We start from the raw sequence: 21,742 nt of genomic DNA on the forward strand, positions 1-21,742 counted from the left end.
TGTGTATAAACCGCATGCCAGTATTTCGTGTAATTTTATAAAACAAAACTGTGTTTTGACTGCACTATGTATTAACCGTGGTTTAATTAATGTTACTCGTATCACTTCAAACTAAATGCCACACACACACACACACACACACACACACAGAGGGAGAGAGAGACAACAAGAAGCATTTTTAAAACCAGCAAGATTTACCAGAGGCTTTGCCATGAATACAGCTAAATAAATTACAGCTGACATACTTACATTGTTGAGGTTACAGTCACTGAATGAACACAAAACCTCAGCTGAAATATAGACATTTAGTAATTTAGCAGACAAATATAGGCTTTAATTAATCATAGTGAAGTTGGAATAGTTAATATATCAAGTAATTAAAGCTGCCATAAAACCGGCATCAAGCTATCCGACAACAGGCAATGGCAAATCTGCAACTGTGCAACCATTTTTTTGTCACTTTTCTGACGAGTTTTGTTCAACAAACGGTGTTAACCGTGGCGCTGCAAAACTATAGCAAAGTGTGTTCCCCTGTCGAACACCGGCACAGTAGCATTCAGTGACATAATTATATTATGTACATCTACCAAATGCAGGCTATGTACAACACCTGTTGTTTCCCTTCCCCTTCTGCCACACAACCCTCCCCCCATCCCCCCTTCCTATCTCCACCCGGCCGACCTCAAGCAGATGGGTTCCCCCTTATGTGCTGTGGTTCTGCTTAAGGTTCCTTCCTGACTAACAGGGAGTTTTTTCTTGCCCGTGTTGCCATTGTGCTTGCACTAAGGGGGTTTCAGGCTCTGGGCTCTGTAAAGCGCCTAGAGACAATTGTATTGTTATGGCGCTATATAAATACAATTGAATTTAATTTAATTGAATTGCTGGGATGCATTCTTGGGGCTGCAGTTGTGCTGATGCAAAGCCGACTAGGAGGGAATCTTGATTGCTCGCTGTAAGTAGCCTTCATGTTACATTTACATTGAGTCATTTAGCAGACGCTTTTGTCCAAAGCGACATAGAAGGGAGAGAAAAGTCAAGCTACGAGCAATAGAACCTGGTGTAACAATAAATAAATACTACTTTACATAAGAAATATAACAAAATGAAATAAAAAGAAAAAGAAGTGCAGAAATGTAACTGCTGTAATTGCAAGTTACGCACTAGTCGAAGTGCCAGTTAGGACGGGAAGTGCTCTCTGAAGAGTTGGGTCTTTAAAAGCTTCTTAAAGGTAGAGAGGGACGCCCCTGCTCTGGTAGTGCTGGGTAGTTCATTCCACCATTGAACAAACATGTTCATGTTTTTGCAGTAGATGTGATAAGTAGTATATGCTCACCAAGGAAACTCATACATCAAGTGGTGAATGAGTTCCCACCAATTCAAATCTGTGAATATTGTTCAAACTACTGAACTGCTAAACTTAGACCAGTTACCTTAGCTGAAAATGCAACTGGCAGCAGAGGGTATCTAGCTGAAAGCCAACAAATTAGTAGTATAACAAAAGTCACGGCAACTTAACTGGAAGCCAGAGTTGGGCTCTTATTAAGATCATTTGAATTAGCTTTGAACCTACACTTTGGTTCGTCATACACCCCCAAGGCAACTGGAACAAAAAAAAAACTATGACAACTACTGCAAAAGCAAGAAATCGAGATTCCATTCTGCCTTCAACAGGTGAGAAAAGTAACAAAAAATGGCCGTACCTCAACTCAGTGTAAACAAATACAAAATCACAGCCAACTGAGGGGCGCACCTGAGTTTGTAAGTGATGATTTGTCTGTATTTTCAGCTCTTGGAGCAAAAGACTTTTCAGCCATTAATATCTATGTACAGTCAGGTCCATAAATATTTGGACATTGACAACATTTTCATCACTTTGGCTCTGTACACCACCACAATGGATTTGAAATGAAACAATCAAGATGTGCAGACTTTCAGCTTTCATTTGAGGGTATTTACATCCAAATCAGCTGAACGGTATAGGAATCTTTTTTAAAAGAGGAGGAGAAAACAACATCATCTAAGTACAACAGGAGGGCTGACAATGCTGGTTCCCAAACATTCTTTGCTTAAGCCACTGAAAAGTACTAGGAGTCCAAATGGCATCCGGTTCCACTCAAAAAGGCTGAATGGACTGCAGAAGGCTGTTTTGGCCTCATCAGCCTCTGCAATGGGTTTCTAGTTGTATCCACTGGCCAGATCAAGGGTGGAGAACCAGCGTGCCCCGGAAAGGACATCCAAGGACTCCTCAACGTGAGGCAGAGGGAATTCATCATTTCAGGGTCCTACTATTTTAGCTGGCGGTAATCCACACACAAGCGAGGGCTGCCATCCCTCTTTTTGACGAGCACGATAGGAGAAGCGTAGGGGCTGCAACTCTCCCCTGGATGACCCGTGCCTCAAGCAGCTGTTGGATATGGGCCTGAAACACTTCAGCGGGAAGCAACCGCCGCACAGGAACCTCATCTAGTAGTGGAATCTCGTGGGAGATGAGGTTGGTGCAACCCAAGTCACTGTCATGAACAGCAAAAACTGAACTATATGTAACCTACTGGTTGTAAGGTCTTGGCTCTGAAATGCTCGACTACGCCACCTGGTGCCTTTCACACCAAGATACACTGATATGTCTAGTTGTACCTTTTGACAGAGACAAGCAGGCTCTCACACGGGTGTGCTCTAGTAATGACAGAGACGTGGTATTTAAGTAGAAAAATTTAAAAAAATGTATTAATACATGGCTAAATGACAATAAAATACAGAATACGGCAAGAAGGAGGGTACTGGCTGCCACCAGAAAGGTAAGGGACACTGAAGGGGTTTACAGGCAGCAGCTGTTGCAGGGGGTTATCTGTCCTGGAAAAGAAGTGAGACCGACACGCCACCCGTGCTCTTGATTCTGGTGCCTACTCACACGTCCACACACACACACACAAACACACCTGCACAAAACACGCCTAGGCACAGGCACTGCAAAAAGGGATCACTGCAAATGGTGAGGTGCACCTTACCACTCTGAACACGGCATGCAGTGGGCAAAGAAGAGGACTCAGAACGGACAACCTGCCCCGCAGACAGCTGCAACACTCCCTCTTGTTCTGGAGAGGAGAGGGGGAAAGGAGTTGGGGTTAAGCCTCACGGACCAGAACCAGGCAGAGTTCAAGATGTTAGAAGGCTTACTTTAACTAGGGAAAACGCTGGGGCAGCCAGTACCACACCTATCGCCTTGGCACCGCGTGCTGGAGAGGGGACAATAATGAAAGCAAAACCCAGATCACAGCTGGCAGCTGGCAAAAGCTGAAATTAAACTCAATTTGTAACAAAGCAAAGCAGCAGTGGACAAATCTTCCTGAAAGGAAGAAACCCAAATGTAACATCTATTATGTACATGATGATACATAATATGCATATGTACATGATGATTTATCATGCATATGTAACAGTGAAGATTTGGTTTCTTCCACTTGCATCCTTTTTGTGCTATTTAATCACACTGAGCATGTGCATAAGTCATGTTGTTGGGGAAATAGTGGCCTCTAGGGGTTAGGCATGTTGTACAGAGTGGCTCTCCTCAGAGTTCGGGGATATAGAGTCACGGTGAGTTGTGCATAAAGAGAGCTCCTACATTATTATTTTAGAATACAATGACTGAATGTATTAAATCCATACTGATTATAGAGAGGTGTTCCACATTATATCCTCATGTAAATAGTGTGTTTGGTTTAGGAATTATGCACCTCTGAATGTATATTTTAATCGATGTTCAAAATCACACGTGTGAATAGCTAATGTTTAATCTCCCTCTTAGATTAGCACACTGTAAGGTGTCCCATGCTGCTGTGCTAAGGAGTCCCGTGATATTGTTTGTGCCAGGTACATGTTTTGTGTTTTATTGTATATATTTCAATTAGATATATTACTTTGTAATTAAACTTGAATTAACGATGTATGAGAGTTCGGGGATATAGAGTCACGATTAGCACACTGTAAGGTGTCCCATGCTGCTGTGCTAAGGAGTCCCGTGATATTGTTTGTGCCAGGTGAATAAACTGGAGAACTTCACCCACGTCTCCCGGCTTTCTCTATGAAAAAACTACACAACGCAGACAAATTCAGAGGGGTTACACATACATCAACATTGTATCATATTACCTTGATGTATCACTGACAGAACAAACACTGAAAATAGGGCTTCCTGGCATCTCCCGACCAACCTAGATGAGCACGCAAACATATTTCAGATACATGTTACACAGACGTTCAGATCAGCGTACACACAAGTATTTCACTCCATGAATGTGAACTACACAAAGAAAGTTGACCTCGACCTATCTTCCTATTTACCACAGCGGGTGTGCTCGCTCGGTGTGTCTTCCAACCAGACCTTCAGTAGCGAAACGGCATGCTACCCGGAAGCGTTTGGTGAACTAGAAACACCTGTTGCCAAACAATAACTTAGATACGAATGGTCATACAGCTGTACGCCAACCGTGGGAATGAAACAAGAGAGCACATACCTTTCAGCAAGCAGCAATAGAACGGGGAGCAAGAACGCGGAGACCTCTATTATTCTACCTGGTGAGCCTGTTATATAGTAGTGGCACTTTGGGCTAATGAATGAACAGCCACGGAGTGATACTCGGGGGGCGTGGCAGAGCAGGACAGGAGCTACGGTGGCTGCTGGGAGACAGGACCGTAAATCCTGCCGGTCACATTCACTTCTGCATCACTGATCTTACCTGGCTCTGATCCTGGTCTGACAGAGAGGACAAATCAAGTCAAGCTTCTATCTTAGACCTAACGGGGTCGCAGGCTACCTGATCAGAGGCAGAGGTCAGACCCCAACTTCAGGCTACACCTGTGGGCAAACTAATGATGTAAACATCACTCAAGCTGCCCAGGATAGTATGGGGATAAAAGTAAAAAACATCATTCTCCCCTTCATTTGAGTACAGGGATATAAGCAGTACCACGGGTGACGGGCTGAACCAGAACCAGAAGGCCGTCAGGCAGCCCTGAAACTTGAGGCTCAAAAAGGCCTGACCTGCTAACAGCTATACAATACATGAATAAGTTTTAGCTATAAGCTTAAGCCGGGTCACGTGGTACTCCAGAGACACTGGTTGCTGCGGTTACGTGGGTCCTCACTGGGACTAGAGCAAACAGGGAGAATTATCGGGGTTGGCGAAGAGGGAGAGGGCAGCAACGCCAGGCAAGGGAGAAACAGGGAGCCACATTGCATGGGAGGTAGTGGTAAACACGCGCTGATACTGTAGCAAACTCACAGGCCTTTATGACCACACCCAGGCAGTGCCTACTAATTAGGGAAATAATTGATTAGGTGGAACTAAATGAATACTGTAATGAGAGAAACAGGAATAGGCAAATCCAACTCACTACATATGCATTTAAAGACTTGTCTACACATTCACAGATTTATGCATGCATTTATAGATTTGTCTACACCCTTACAAATTTCATTACACATTTAGATTTGTTTTCCAGGTTTACAAACCTGATTGCGCACACACAGATTCTGAATATACATTTGCAGATTCCTGTACACATTTGCATATCTCAGTATGCATTTAGAGATTCCTTTACATATTTACAAATCTGATTATGCACACACGGATTGACGGACAACTACACAACTCTCCACACACATTAGCAAATAATTCTGCTTCAATAATACCCCCATAATGTGTGATTTTGATTTTGACTTATACATAGCCTACCCTTAAGCATATTACTAACATAACGAAAGCTCACATGTGACGCAAGAACGCCTTGCTTCGATGTGGGAGGATGCAAAGGAAAAATTCTGTCAAACCACAGAGACATGCATTCGCGTCTGCATGGTAACGAATAGAGGACTTCGATTTTCGCTCTATAAAAAGATGAGGTGTTTTACACAGTACCCAAAATGTCAGTGTTACTATGAAGCATTTGGAATATGCTAAATATCTGTAGCACAATTCGAAATACAGCTGTTTCTGTTTTTAACGCCAGTGAAATGCTCCAGTTCTGCCGCAGGAATGGTCGGCCATGAAACGGATTTTGTGCTACACGTTGACGACGCGGATATGTATTCGGTTCACCATCCGTCAGGATGTGATTTAATTCTTGTCTCCTTTACCTTCTGATTTCAGAACTGAGGTTAAAGGAAAACATCACAGCCCGGTACGTGCTTTCCCAGATCTGGACCATATGTTTTTTTCTTGCATGCATGCTTTAATTGCGATTTATCAAGCGGCATACTACATTGATCTTGAAAGAACATTGTTGCAAAAATGCTGAGCAACGTTCTGCTGCTTAGCGTCTTAACCATGACCAGTTTATCATCATCAAAGACAGAAACCCGCAAAATGACAAAAGATATCTGCAAGAATCTCTGCGATTGCGAGGAGAAGGAAAATGCATTGAATATCAACTGTGAAAACAAGGGATTTATCACGATCAGTCAAATGCAGCCTCCGCAGAACAAGATATCGCAGCTCTTTCTGAATGGGAATTTTTTAACACGATTAAATACAAATGAATTTTTCCACTACGGCAACGTTACATCACTTCACCTAGGCAACAACGGATTGCAGGAGATCAAAACAGGAGCATTTTCTGGTCTGAAAAATCTTAAACGCATTCATCTCAACAACAACAATCTGGAAATGATCAAGGAAGACACATTTGCTGGATTAGAGAATCTGGAGTATTTGCAAGCGGATTACAATTACATTAGTATCATAGAAGCTGGAGCATTCAATAAACTGAACAAACTTAAAGTCTTAATTCTCAACGATAACCTATTGCTTTCGCTCCCAAACAATATATTTCGCTTCGTTATGCTGACGCACTTGGATTTACGGGGGAACCGGTTGAAAATTCTTCCTTTTACTGGTGTTTTAGAACATATTGGTGGTATTATGGAGATTCAGCTTGAAGAGAATCCCTGGAATTGCACTTGTGATCTGATTCCACTGAAAGCCTGGTTGGATACCATATCGGTCTTTGTCGGGGATATTGTATGCGAGACGCCCTTTCGCCTGCACGGAAAAGACGTCACTCATTTAATCAAGCAAGACCTTTGTCCCCGAAGGAATGTAGGCGACCCATCTCACCGTGGAATGGAACCTTCCTCGGATTCGCAGTACCACATCCCAATTCCTACATTACGCGCACGCATTACTCCAACAAGAGCACCTAAAGCATCCCGACCTCCAAAAATGAGACATCGTCCCACACCGCGAGTGACGTCAGGTAAAGATAAACATGTGTTTGGGCCTATTATGGTTTATCAGACGCGCGCCCCCGTGCCAATGACTTGCCCGAACGTTTGCATGTGCACATCTCAGAATTCCGACAGTGGACTGAATATTAACTGCCAGGAACGGAAGCTACTTAACATATCAGACTTACAACCCACGCCGTCCTATCCAAAGAAACTGCATTTAACTGGCAATTACTTGCAGGTCATATATCCAACGGATTTGACGGAATACAGCTCACTTGAACTCCTGCATTTGGGAAATAATCGGCTTTCCGTTATTATGGAGGGGGCCTTTGAGAACCTCTCCAATTTACGAAGGCTCTACTTAAATGGCAATTACATCGAGAGTCTGTCCCAGTCACTTTTCGCCGGTCTCCAGAGCCTACAATATCTATACCTGGAATACAATATTATCAAAGACATCTTGCCACAAACATTCAGTGCACTACACAATCTGCAGTTATTATTCTTGAATAACAATTTGTTGAGATCCCTTCCCGATCATGTTTTCGCAGGAACAATGCTGACCAGGCTTAATCTTAGAAACAACCATTTTTCGCATTTGCCGGTGCAGGGTGTACTGGACCAGCTCTCTCCTTTCATTCAGATTGACCTCCAGGAAAACCCCTGGGATTGCACTTGTGATATCATTGCCCTGAAAAACTGGATGGAGTTATCCAGTACGAGCGTGGTGGTAAATGAGATAACTTGCGACTCGCCTTCTAAACATGCTGGCCGTTTACTCCGGTCACTGCGAAATGATGCAATATGCAGTGAAACCAACGAAATCATAGCTACCAAGGGACCCGGGGATACTGTTTCGTCCAGCACTGAAGTTACCGCTCGCTTTATTATTAACGTTACCCCTACGGGCAGTCATGTACCGGAAATGCACGCCGAGGTGCCCTTGTCTGTATTGATATTGGGGCTGCTGGTGGTTTTCATTCTTTCCGTTTGCTTCGGAGCCGGCTTGTTCGTTTTTGCCCTTAAACGACGTAAAGGAATTGAAAGCATCCACACAAATGTTAACCATTTAGATCTGAACTCTTATCAGATACAGTACAGCTCGTACAACATAGAGACCCGTGGCGACAAGATGGACAGTCATGATTACACCTACGTTCCTCCTGTGGGTGAGATGTGTCAGAATCCAATTTACACACAGAAAGACAGCAATCATGTGACGTACAGGAATTTGAAAGGCCTCTCCTTCAGTACCCTTGAGCCAAAAAAGGAAGAGCTAGCACAGAGTCCTTCTTTTAGTATTAGTACAGTTGACTATCAGTCATGTAACAACAGAGACCCCGAACTCTATCAGAACATTGGGGAGAGACTTAAGGAGCTTCCGACCGCTGGACCCCTGAACTACAGCTTCAGCACGTTACCCAAAAGATCCGTAGTGCAGTCATACGACTCAGCCAGGCGGAACAATCAGGACCGTTTTGACAAAACAGCACTTTATGGAACAGCGAGGAAATATTTGGCTGCGCAGCCTAAAAGCGACCAAACATGGCTACAAGGGAACTTTAAAACACAGCCGGACTACCTTGAGGTTCTTGAAAGACACACTGTTATGAGTCAGTTGTAAGATAACAAACTCAATTTTTCCTCTAGATGTAGGTGATTCCCCGTAAATATCTAAAGATTTTTTTGTTTTGTTTTGAGTGTATTACAGTATTAAATATTTCTACACTTAGATGCTATTTTTCTTCAAGATTTAAATTATCAGTTTTAGATGACTCCATATAGACTGGTGTCACAAATTAATGTCCAATGCTGCTTACTGTTTTGTCTGATTTAGGCCCATGAACTAGGAGAGAAATGGTGATACTTTAACTGACACTTTAACTGGTATTGTTAACATTGACTAGGCTACTCCAGAGGTGCCCTAAGAAGTATTTCATAATTGCATTATTAGAGAAAAAACCTTTTATACATGTTATATTTTAAACACTGTATATTAGAATGATTTGTTTATGGCATTAAACAAGTCAGCTATGTCAATCTATGTATGTATGTTTTGGTATCATTATGAATGAAAAACCCTGAGTTTAAAACCTTACAGATCTTTAGAAATACAAGTTTGGGTGGGGAAATGAGCTAGACTTGTGCAGGAATACATTTGATGAGGGGGGCAACCACAGGGGTGTTTCCTGAATTAACTACCATCAACCACTGGGAAAAACTATATTTTTTTTACATATTTTAGAACTTTGTGTTCTGCATTCACTGAAAGCAAGTATTTGTTAAGTTTGTAAATCTTAAAAGGATGTGAATATTAAAAAGGATTTGTAGATGGGTTGAGGGGGCAGGATGGGGTTCTTTACCACGTACCAACAGATGAAGAAGAATTACGGTCTTATCTTTACCATCATTTAAGGATTGTTGCATGGTTTCAGGGAACATTTAGATGAATATACTTTTTTAAGCATCACTTTGTATTACTAATAATATAAAAAATAGAAATATAAGAAACAATCATCATTTGAAACAATAGTTCAGTGCTTAATGCTATCATGCTATCCATTGACTGCATACATCTCTTGGTTGAATATAGGGATTTGCTTTTAGATGGGTGAATCGTTCTTGATGTGTTGATTTCCTGGCATAAATGATTACACATTCATTCTAAAACATTTAACTGTTTCACACTGCATATGAATGCTATGAAGAAAGGACATCACACACACTCACACACACACACCCACACTTTTTCTCTCTCTCATACACACACACTTTTTCTCTCTCTCTCTCTCTCTCTCATACACACACACACACACACATATATATATATATGTGTGTGTGTGTGTGTGTATGTGTGTGTATATATATATATATATATATATATATATATATATATATAGCAATTGGTTAAGCAGTGGTTATCTAGTGCTCAGTTGAAACAGGATGAAAAACATTCTCACGCAAAATAGAATGGTCAGTTGAGAGATTTTCCTCCTGTTGAACAATGAGCCACTGTGTGGCCATTTCCTGGCGCCTCGGAGAATAAGGGGCAGCCTGCACATGCCCTGCACATCAATGAGCTCCTTCCTTCAGCAGGACGGGGCCAACAGTATGAATACTTTAATGCAAGGACACTTATCAACAATGTTGTTTACTAAAATTTGTCATGGGAATATTGTATGAAAAACAATGCGTGAACTTAGATACTTCTGGATATGCTACTGATGTCATAAATGAGAATAAAAGATTTTATTTTAGAAACAATATGGCTGCATTTTCCCTGCAGTCTAGATTTTGCAGTTTAGCAGACATATCCTAAGATGACTCAGATACGTTCTTAATGTTAAAACGGACCCTTTTTTTTCTTTGATGTTGTCCGGATGTTCTTTTGATATTGTGGCGTCATGCATCAAACAAAGAAACTTTGCACAAAATAGCATTTCCATTTCGGAAGCTTCTACAACAAGGGACCAAGCACCCATAGTAAATACAGTGCCCTCCACAATGATTGGCACCCTTAGTGAATATGAGCAAAACAGGCTATGAAAAATATGTCTTTACTGTTAATCCTCTTGGTCTTTCAAAACATTCACAAAAATCGTATCTTTTCATTGAAGTAAAATTATTAAAAGAAAAAAAAACTGTTGACATTAAATAAATATTTTTCCTCAAAACATGTGTGCCACAATTATTGGCACCCCTAGACAAATCTTATAATTAAAATCTAACTGAAGTATATTTCCAGTCATGTTTTATATTTTTAAGTTCACCTGTTTTCATAGACTGTTTTGCTCATATTCACTAAGGGTGCCAATAATTGTGGAGGGCACTGTATTTGTGTGAACTGTGGTTTACATGAAGTGCATCTAGTAAAACAATTTGATACATCTTCATTTCATCTTCTTGATAATCTATGCTTTCAACTGTCAGAAGTTTTAATAGGAAATACAGTGGCTTGCAAAAGTATTCAACTCCTCTGAAAGTCATTGCCTTTTTGTGGTTAACAAAAGATACTTTTTTCCCCCCCATATATACACATTTTTGAATTACGAAAACCTACGCCGTAGTATATTTCTAAAGGCTAAAGTAGTTATTAGTCTACTAAAATAAAAAATAAAAAATGTATATTCTGCTTGCATAAGTATTCAACCCCTACATATTAATACTTGCTAGATAACCCCTTAGCTGCAGTAGCAGCCTTAAGACAGTACCAGCTTTGCACATTGTGTAGCGAAGGGAGAGCGTGGTCACCCCACCCGGACTCGAACCCGGGTCTACAGGGTGCCAAACATGCGCTCTGACCGCCACACCCAAAGAGCCCGGCTCAATGGCATGGCAGCCAGAGAGCATATTCAACCGTAGGGACGATCACATCGTCACACATTGTTTGCAGTATTTTCCCTGTTCCTAGTAGAATTTATATAGAACATTTAGATTGATGTGATGGCAGCCCTGGATTGCAGACTGCAATGCCACAGATTGTCAGCAGGCTTTTACTGAGCTCTTCTAGAATCCCCTCATTCATGATGTTACCATTGCCATATTTCATGATTTGGATGGAGTTTAATTATTAACTAATATGAATTAATATTATGAATTAGTTCATTTATTAATTATCCTTTGGAGGATTGGACAAAACCCACTATTTGATTGTTCCCCCAAATATATATATCTTCAGCAATGATCTTCAGCAGGATCTTCTAAACCCACTATTTGATCTTTTCCCCAAATATTAGTGCTGTCAAACGATTAAAATATTTAATCGCGATTAATCGCATTTATGTCATAGTTAACTCAAAATTAATCGCGATTAATCACAAATTTGTATCTATTCTAAATGTCCCTTCGTTTATTTATTTTTTCCATCATTTTATTTTAATTTTAATGCCCGTATCAACATGGAAAAGTGGATTGGCTTGCTTTAAGCAAATGTTTTATTTTGTTGAAAACCAACATTGCCAAACAGGGCAGTACAAAATAAAATTATAAAGTGCACATTTCAGGTAAACAAGGACTCAGCAAACCATGGCTTAATATTTTCTTTTTTTCAAGTTTCCTGGGAACATAGCAGTCAGGCCTCTTATTTCAGAAACAATGAACTGTAACAGTTAGGTTACCAATCAAAGGTAAGCCTACTACTTCTTTGCTTTCAGCCAGCTGCCTGTTGACATTTTCAGACAACATTTTTAAAAGTAAACTTTCCATTCAGAAGCTTTTTATCATCCATTTCGCCGTATCGCGCTCACCATTCACTCAAACCGTAACGTTAGCCTACTACACAGTTTGCCAGGCCAAAAAGAACGTTAATCAAAAAAAAAAAAAAAAAAATGAATACAAAAAAAATCGCGTTAATCTCGCGATAAAAAAATTAACGGCGTTAAAATGGGTTTGCGTTAGCGCCGTTAATAACGCGTTAAACTGACAGCACTACCAAATATATATATATATATTTTCAGCAATGCTAATGTGGATCTTCACTATTTGATCTTTTCCCCAAATATATATATATATCTTTAGCAATGCTAATGTGGATCTTCACTATTTGATCTTTCCCCAAATATATATATATATGTTTTCAGCAATGCTAATGTGGATCTATACTATTTGATCTTTCCCCCGTATCTTCAGCAATGCTAATGTGGATCTTCTAAAACAATGGCTTCTTTTTGCCACCCTCCAGTGAAGTCCAGTTTGATGGACAGCTCCTCAGATTGTGGACTCCCACACTTGCTCCTCAGATTGTGGACTCGTACACTCGCACCCCAGTTCCAGCTGCGGACAGCTCCTCAGATTGTGGACTCGTACACTCGCACCCCAGTTCCAGCTGCGGACAGCTCCTCAGATTGTGGACTCGTACACTCGCACCCCAGTTCCAGCTGCGGACAGCTCCTCAGATTGTGGACTCCCACACTTGCACCCCAGTTCCAGCTGCCTGAACTTTGTAGATTTTTTAAGGGTGATGGTTGGACTGTGGTGGCCTCTCTCGCCAGTGAACAGTTTTTCAGACGCTTGGTTTGGGAGGGACAACCTTTTCTCCAAAGCATCTGGGTGGTGTGATGCGACTTCCACTTTCTTCTTATGGATACTATTGTGCTCAGTTGCACATCAAAACACTGATAGTGTGATAGATATTTTCAAAAGTTAAGCATTTGAATCACTTCGTCTCTTTAGTTTAAATGTTCTCTTTTATTTCACAACCTGGCTGATAACCCTTAGACAGTCATTTTATATCTAGAAAGAGATCTCTACTTCACCAATCATGGGAAGTACCTAATTATGTTTTATATCATTATGTTTTATATCGTTATATCAGTTATGGTCAAATGAGTGGCATCGGTTTATTATTTGTGAATAACGTATCATCTGCCTTAACGTGGAACTTAAAATCAAAGAGGTTTGAATATTTATGCATACAGTATATTTCAGTTTTACATTTATTTGTAATGTTAGCAGACACATCATTTATATAGCGTTTTGATATATACTACATCATTCATTTTCACAATAAAAATACTGATTGAGAAAATACAGTATGTGTAAGTATCTTTTGTAATTGTGAAAATGGTGATGGCTTCAGCAACATCAAAGGCAGAATTGCTATTTGCATGTATGCACACATAGGACATTTGGTATAGAGTGACGCTTTGGTGGGACGGGTAAAATGGCCTATTCATTTCTGGGTGTATCATAACAAGGGGAATTCTGATTCTGTGCTGTGATGACAAGGGCACTTGTTCCACACAGCAGTGCATCATTTTAGAATATTTAAACAGTTTAATTCAATTGAACTCAACAGTCATTGGGAGATAATTAAACATGTCTAATGTTTTATTGATAAATAAAACACAGGAGCCTAAGCCCCCAAAGTGTTATCATTACCATGGCGTTAAGATTATTTAACATACATGGGTCAAATAAACACACCTGACAGCAAGCTACATGAATAAAATATACGTATAAGTAGAATATATTTTACATTTACATTTAGTCGTTTGGTAGACGCTTTTATGCAAATCGACGTACAAAGGAGAGAACAATCAAGCTACGAGCAGAACTAGTGTAACTATAAATACTACTTTTCATAAGGAAAAAAAAAATGTGCAGGAATGTAACTACTGTAAGTGCGAGTTAAGTTCTAGTTAGAGGAGATAGCATTAGAGGAAGGATAAGGAGAGGAAGAGGAAGGGAGAGGAAGTGCATGTTAGGAAAGGAGGTGTGAGTAGAATATAGTGGAAAGGTAAGTGAAGAGGTTAGTAGATGATTAATGGGAGAGGAAAGCCTTTTTTCAGTTTCTGGACTTTTTCTCTAATCTTTGAGTTTTGTTGAGATATTGGATCATTTGAACATTTACTGAAATTAAACCATATTAAAAGTCCTTTTTGGTGGAGATGTTAACAACTCATAGACATCTGAAATATGGCCCCAGCTACAACTTGCCCAAGACATCAAAAGCCAAAAAGGTTGGAAAACACAGGCTTAATCTTTAACAATGTGTTGTATATTAAAGGCTTGTTATATTATCCAGTGTGTACAAATCTTTACACATCTAGTAACTAAAGCTGTGAAATAAATGTTGTCGAGTAGAGTGGAGTAGAAACACAAAATATTTCTCTCTTAAATGTACGGGAGTGGAAGTAGAAAGTAGCATCAAATAGATACTCAATTAAATAAAAAATAAATAAAAATGAAAAATAAAATTAAAATGGAAATACTCAAGTAAAGTTCAAGCACCTCAAAACTCGTTACCTATAGACTGAGCCTCAGACCAGGATTTTAAGTTTGTGTCTTTCTACATCATGTAGATAGAGAGGATGTCATTACTATAGGCTACCGATGAAGTTAATTCCTAATCACAGTGACTCTAGTTGTATTTGACATAAAAACAGCTTTATGTGCTTTGTGTTATTCAAGAAACATAAGTGAACTGGGATAGACCCTGCACCATGAAATGTCAACTGTTGTCAAATGTTAATGTCAGTAACCTATGTTGGCGATACATTAGATTTAATGAACAGTGAAAATGCACCGACTATTTCACGGCTTATGATCCAGAGAAACTGTACGGTAATGGGAACTTATTATTAGATAAAACCGTTAAGGTTTATTAGATTTGAACAATTATGGTGATACCTAAATTACTGATTTCTTTGTCTCAAAAAATACAGTGATACTCAAGATGCCTGTGACGATGGAGTAACAATGAGAAACACTGAAATATTGACTAGTATTAAAATATCCACTTTCAATGAGAAACACTGAAATATTGACTTTTATTATATAGCAACGACAGTACAAGCGTTCTGATTGGCTAATGCGTAGTCATGCCAGCTGCGTATTGCCCTCCTCACCGGTCAATACGGATCTGTATTGCCCTCTGACGACATCAGCAATATTACTGGCTGTAACTTTCAAATCTTCAATGGTCCAGTGCAAATACTCCAAGGCTCTCAGAAGAAGCGAAGATTTGTTATTGAAAGTGATGACGAAGACTAGAAACTTTCAATCACTTGTGTTGTTATTAAAGCCATTTTGGTAGAGCCGTGTTGTCCTTTTCTATCAAAAGTAATTGTTTGCTAGAAACCTGAAACACATTGTGTCGTGAGTAGACTTGAGAGCTCAACAAAACAACATGTTTTCAATACTAACTACTTACTAACCTCGACCGTTCCGTCATGCAGGGAAATATCAAACTTCGGCTTTGGCGTATCAACCTCGTTATCGCTCGGTCAATACGGTAAAGCCTCAGTTTGATATCTCCCGGTATGACCTCACAAAACAAACAAACAAGGCTGACTGCTGTCAGTTTTTTATCGCACAAACGACTCACTGCAACACACACGTGTTATATATGGAGGCGACACAGGACACACACACACAGGCCTGAGGTCGCCGTGAATTCGTCTTCTGCCTTTAACCCATCCCGGATCGCCCCTCCTCCAGGATCCTCCAGGAGCAGTGGGCAGCTTCTCAGCACCCGGGGACCAAGTGAACCGTCCGTCTCGGTCAGGGACTGACAGGAGTGTTCTGTTCTTTTTGCATGTTTTTCTGTTGTGGTTCTTAGTGGAGGAAACCCCTTGTGAATACGGGGAGAACATGCAAACTCCACACAGAAAGGCCCGGGAGATAGCCCACCTGAGCACTGAAGGTCTGTGGAGGACCTGCCCCCCAGAGCCAACAGCGCCCCATGCGGGGATCTAACCCATGACCTTCTTGCTGTGAGGCAGCAGTGCAAGCACCTGAGCCACCGTACCACCTCACTCTCGGTTAGTAAGTAGTTAGTATTGAAATATCCACTTTCAATGAGAAACACTGAAATATTGACTAGTATTTGTAAGGGTGGCAGGGTGCACAACAGTGCCCGATTGGCTGGTGATCGCCGCAACGCGCAGCGTATGCTGTACCCAGGATCAGTAAAACGCACTCCTTCCTGGTACAACATACGCTGTCTGTAGCTCAGTTTGTTCTATTCTATGCCAAAGTGAAACACTCACTATAGTTTACTTTCATAGTTGTCTTGGGCAGGGGAAACACCAGCCACATGGGATCACCTTAAAAATACAATCATTTCACCGCTTCATCTATCTGTCACAATAACTTAAGTGGTTTGAATTTAGATATCTGCATTTGGGACCTTTCCCAGCAGGTACTTTATCGATGGAAGTTATGCATGATTGACAAAGTCATATTAAGATTGACTACATGATGAAAGGTGTTTCAGTGTGAGAATGCTCACAAAAAAATGTACTTAATTATTAACTTAAATAATAGACACAAGTTCGACTTCCAGTATAGGTCTACTCACTGGGCTTTCTGCTTGGCAAAACTGCAGTTATAATGTAATGTTGTAATGAAATTGATCCTTAATCCTCGTTGCTCTCTACATCTACGTCCAGTGGTAGGCCAAACCCTAAACGCCAACTAGCCGTTGAGCTGCTGTTAGTAGCCACTGGAGTTTGATTGATGAAATTGTCTAATTTCTCTAATTGGCCTATTAAATGTTTCTCTTCTGGCAAACACTTTTGTGTTTGTAGTTATTCATGTTCTTTGTTGTGCTTGGTAGCGTCTCTGGCAATAGGCATGTTCATGATAATTATATCCTAGGATTCCAGCCCACCACATATTAATTACACATATTAATAATATTAATATACATCTCAATTAAAATGCCCATTAAAACCCTTAGAGGTCCACTTGTGGTCTTGTGGGGAATATTGTGGTCTTGTGGTGAAACGCTGTCAATATGTCTTTAAAGCTCAGCGAGTTTTGTCCTAGAGACATAATTAGAGAACTGATTAACTGATTAACAAATGTTGTTGCTTATAATTATTACTAGTAGTGACATCTGTAGAGGCATTTATTACCAGTAGCTATTTCGTTATTAAAATGGCACAGCCTAGACATTGAGAGACAACCCATTGCGTGAGTACTTTTACTTTTAATACTTAAAGTAAATTTAAAAGTAAGTACTTTTTACTTAAGTAGGATTGTTGATGTAGTACTTTTACTTTTACTTTTACTTTTATCTTCCTGGGTACTTGTACTTTTACTTAAGTACTAAACTTCAGTACTTCCTCCACCACTGTAATTAGAGAACTGATTAACTGATTCACAGGGAGTTTTTGTGCTGGCTCCAAGGGGGCTAGGCCCTGGGCTCTGTAAAGTGTGTGTGTGTGTGTGTGTGTGTGTGTGTTTGTGTGTGTGTGTGTGTGTGTGTGTGTGTGTGTGTGTGTGTGTGTGTGTGTGTGTGTGTGAGTATGTGTGCTGGCTCCAAGGGGGCTAGGCCCTGGGCTCTGTAAAGTGTGTGTGTGTGTGTGTGTGTGTGTGTGTTTGTGTGTGTGTGTGTGTGTGTGTGTGTGTGTGTGTGTGTGTGTGTGTGTGTGTGTGTGTGTGTGTGAGTGTGTTTGTGTGTGTGTGTGTGTGTGTGTGTGTGTGTGTGTGTGTGTGTGTGTGTGTGTGTGTGTGAGTATGTGTGCTGGCTCCAAGGGGGCTAGGCCCTGGGCTCTGTAAAGTGTGTGTGTGTGTGTGTGTGTGTGTGTGTTGTGTGTGTGTGTGTGTGTGTGTGTGTGTGTGTGTGTGTGTGTGTGTGTGTGTGTGTGTGTGTGTGAGTGTGTGTGCTGGCAACAAGGGGGCTAGGCCCTGGGCTCTGTAAAGCGCCTTGAGACCATTTTATTGTTTTGGCGCTACATAAATAATACTTGAATTGAGTTGAATTGAAATCTATCTGCTTTGACACATACACATTGATTCACAAGGTGCTTCTGCTCCCTACACTGTGTAGACAATTGCATACTAATTGGACTGGACAGACTTCCCACAAAGGCCTTCAATCCAAGAGGGATTCCTCCTCATCTGACCTCATCAGGTCTATTGTTACGGTCCTCCATTGGGTAACCGCTTTGTCTGTTTGTAGAACCCCAGCTCTGGCCTTGTGCAGACACTGGGCAAAGAGAAATTAGACCACTAAAAACATTCAAATGGGGGAAAGCCTAAATATTACAGGGGAAAAAATGTGCCTCACCTCACCTCACCATTTGCTGCGATCCCTTTTTGCAGGTAACCCCCCTCAACAGTGCCCCCTACCCTTCTGGTGGCAGCCATTACCCTTCCCTCTTGCCATATGGCTGCTTATGTTGTTGTGGCCTGATGTGGATTTTACCCCAGCTGTGAGAACAATTCAGTCCGTAGTTTATAATCATTGAGCCCTTTCAGATTACCACCTAATTACATTCAACATGCAATTAGAACTCAGCGCAACATAGAAATTAACCCACTTCTCGGCCGTTGTCTAGCTGACAAGACGACAACAGAATTCATATCAAAACTACCAGCGGCACTTGCCACAGCTCTTACCCCTGGCACTGAAAGTGGTGTAAGCACATCCTCACCTCATATCGACCTACTAACCGGTTGCGTCATATGTGCGCTTCACTCATCCCTTGACACAACTGATAAAGAGAATAAGAAAACAGAAAAGACTGGCTCCATGGTACGCTTATCAGACTCGTGCACTTAAATCAATTACACGGAAACTAGAAAAAAAATGGTACTCGACCAAACTTGAGGTATTCCACCTGGCGTGGAAGGATAGTCTTCTGAACTATAAACGAGCACTTTCTGTGGCGGAATCACTTTAGTATTCTTCATTGATTGACAATAATAAAAACAACCCTGTACAATGGTATGATGTGAACTAGCTCTGTTAGACCAGACAGCAACGACAGCGTGTATTCTTCAGCAGCACACGTACTTTATTAACTATATCCAGCCTAGTACATCAGTCATTACTCAATGGTCAAGCGCACCCTAGTGGCCTGACATTCCACTACAAACCCAAGGTTTCTCTTTAACACCATTTCTAGATTAACAAAAAAACACAATATATTCGAACATTCTGTTCCTATAACCTGTAGCAGTAACGATTTCATGACCTTTTTCAATAACAAAATTCTAACAGTACGAGAACAAATTCTCAGTTTTCTTCCCCTCCATGACCCTACAAACCTTCCAAAATGCACTATGGCTCCAAACTACCTTAAGGAATTAGTTGTCCCCTATTGCCAACCAACATCGCTTCGTTCCCAGAGTGCAGGCCCCCTTGTAATTCCAAGAATATCAAAAAGCACAATAGGAGGCAGAGCCTTCAGCTTTCGAGCCCCCTCCTCTGGAATAATCTTCCTGCCTCCATCCAAGATGCAGACACCCTTTCCATATTCAAATCGAGACTAAAGACATTCCTCTTTAGCACATCCCATAGTCATGAATAATTGGGTACAAAAAAAACGTCTACTGTCGCAACATTCCTCACCTCCTCTTGCTTGCCATGTTGTAGTGTTTAAGAGGAGCGGGCTACAGACGGCGCATGTTATACCGTGATGGAGTGCGTGTGTGTGTGTGTGTGTGTGTGTGAGTACGTGTGTGTGTACGTGTGTGTGTGTGTGTGAGTACGTGTGTGTGTGTGAGTACGTGTGTGTGTGTGTGTACGTGTGTGTGAGTACGTGTGTGTGTGTGTGTGTGTGTGAGTACGTGTGTGTGTGTGTGAGTACGTGTGTGTATGTGCCCTTACGGATTCCGGGTACAGCATTTGGCTCGTGTTGTGGCTGTTGCCAGCCAGTTATGCACTGCTGTTGTATCTGAAGGAGTTGCAAATCAGAATTAAGGATCAGAGTTAATAATGATTGACAATAATCAATAATCCAATGAATCTTATATTCATTTGTATTTGTTGCTTTTAATTTGACTTAGGTTAAAATGTAAGAGTTTCTGGTTGAATGTCCAGCTATATAAAATGCCCTGAGAGAGGTGTGAGAGAGTGTTTTCACCACCCCCCCCTCTCTTGGTCATCGAAGTGTCTTTGTATTCCTTATACCCCTACCCCCTATGAATACAGGCCTCTGAGACATTTGCTCACTGAATCTCTTAGGCCCCGTGCAGATGAAGTCTAGTTTGCCTGAACCCGGATTCATTTTTCACACATATCCACTTTTTAATCGCGTGCACATGAACCCAGCGAATCTGATTGAATCCGCTGTAGTACATCCCCCACGCCTGTTGGTGGCGCTTTAACAGTGCTACAGACAACTGAAGAAAACGGAGAAGAAGACAGGAGCATGCTAATAAAGTGACATATGACAGTAGTCGAGCTCCAACTAGCAACGTTTAGCCTAGCCGCATAGCCTACATTTAATCTGCACAGTAACACATTATGGTGGTTTATAAAATCAGTGGTCAGAGCAGACTGTAGGTTAAGCGAAAAATAATTATATTTGTTATTGATAATAAAGAGTTTAGAACAGTGCAACAAAGCAATGTTGACATGACATGTCTGAGTTGTTTAAATGCCTGTGCTTTATGGGGATGCTGAGCTTGAGCACGAGAGACCACAATGCAAGTGCTGTGGATCCTGGATGTTTCATGGTTTACAATTGCTTCCAATTTCATGGTTTTATTACTAACAACAAATGTAGGCTATTGTTGAGGGCTTTGTCCTTCACGTACTGAACCTCTGAAGTAACGTTAACGCTAGCTAGTAGCTATCGCTATAGTTGTCTGACAGGACTAAAGCTAACGTAACATTCATCTTTATTACAGACCATTTTGAAACTTCCGTCTATAATAAAAATCTTTTCACGTCAGATTTGCTCATATAGGCTATTGCTGACACTTTTAAAAACTGGTTTTGAAAAATGGTCTGATGCAAATAGATTAAACAGTGATAGATTAAAGTATGGCTTGTTAATGTCATCCCTTTCCTAACAACATTGATATTGTATTAATCCCGTTAGGGAAATTCATGTGTAAAAGCAGCAAGGTTATAGGAAGAATTTTTTTTTTTTAACTGAACTCCATTGTTTGCAACTTAACTGTTCAACCAGAAATCAAATAAACCCAATAGCTTTCTCCCCTCTTTCGACCAACAAGGTTGGAGCTGTTTATTCCCTTCTGTTCAAGTCAGGATGGCCGAGCAGTCTAAGCCGCCAGACTCAAGGTGGTGTACCTTCCTCAGTTGAGGGATTTCTG

At 40.9% G+C, this 21,742-nt stretch overlaps 1 protein-coding gene across 1 annotated transcript; it reads left to right on the forward strand.

Moving 5' to 3' along the window:
* The first annotated feature begins 5,119 nt into the window (after nucleotides 1–5,119).
* On the forward strand, nucleotides 5,120–9,732 carry slitrk2 (SLIT and NTRK-like family, member 2). Its single transcript, XM_012823095.3, has one exon. The coding sequence runs from the start codon at nucleotides 6,288–6,290 to the stop codon at nucleotides 8,847–8,849; it is 2,562 nt and encodes an 853-aa protein (XP_012678549.2). The 5' UTR covers nucleotides 5,120–6,287; the 3' UTR covers nucleotides 8,850–9,732.
* The last annotated feature ends 12,010 nt before the right edge of the window (nucleotides 9,733–21,742 follow it).

Source organism: Clupea harengus, chromosome 5 (genome assembly GCF_900700415.2).
Source record: "Clupea harengus chromosome 5, Ch_v2.0.2, whole genome shotgun sequence".
NCBI lineage: Eukaryota > Metazoa > Chordata > Actinopteri > Clupeiformes > Clupeidae > Clupea > Clupea harengus.

What these genes read in the sequence shown, in the direction of transcription:
- slitrk2 (XM_012823095.3), top strand. Translation starts at nt 6,288, where the DNA reads ATGCTGAGCAACGTTCTGCTGCTTAGCGTCTTAACCATGACCAGTTTA.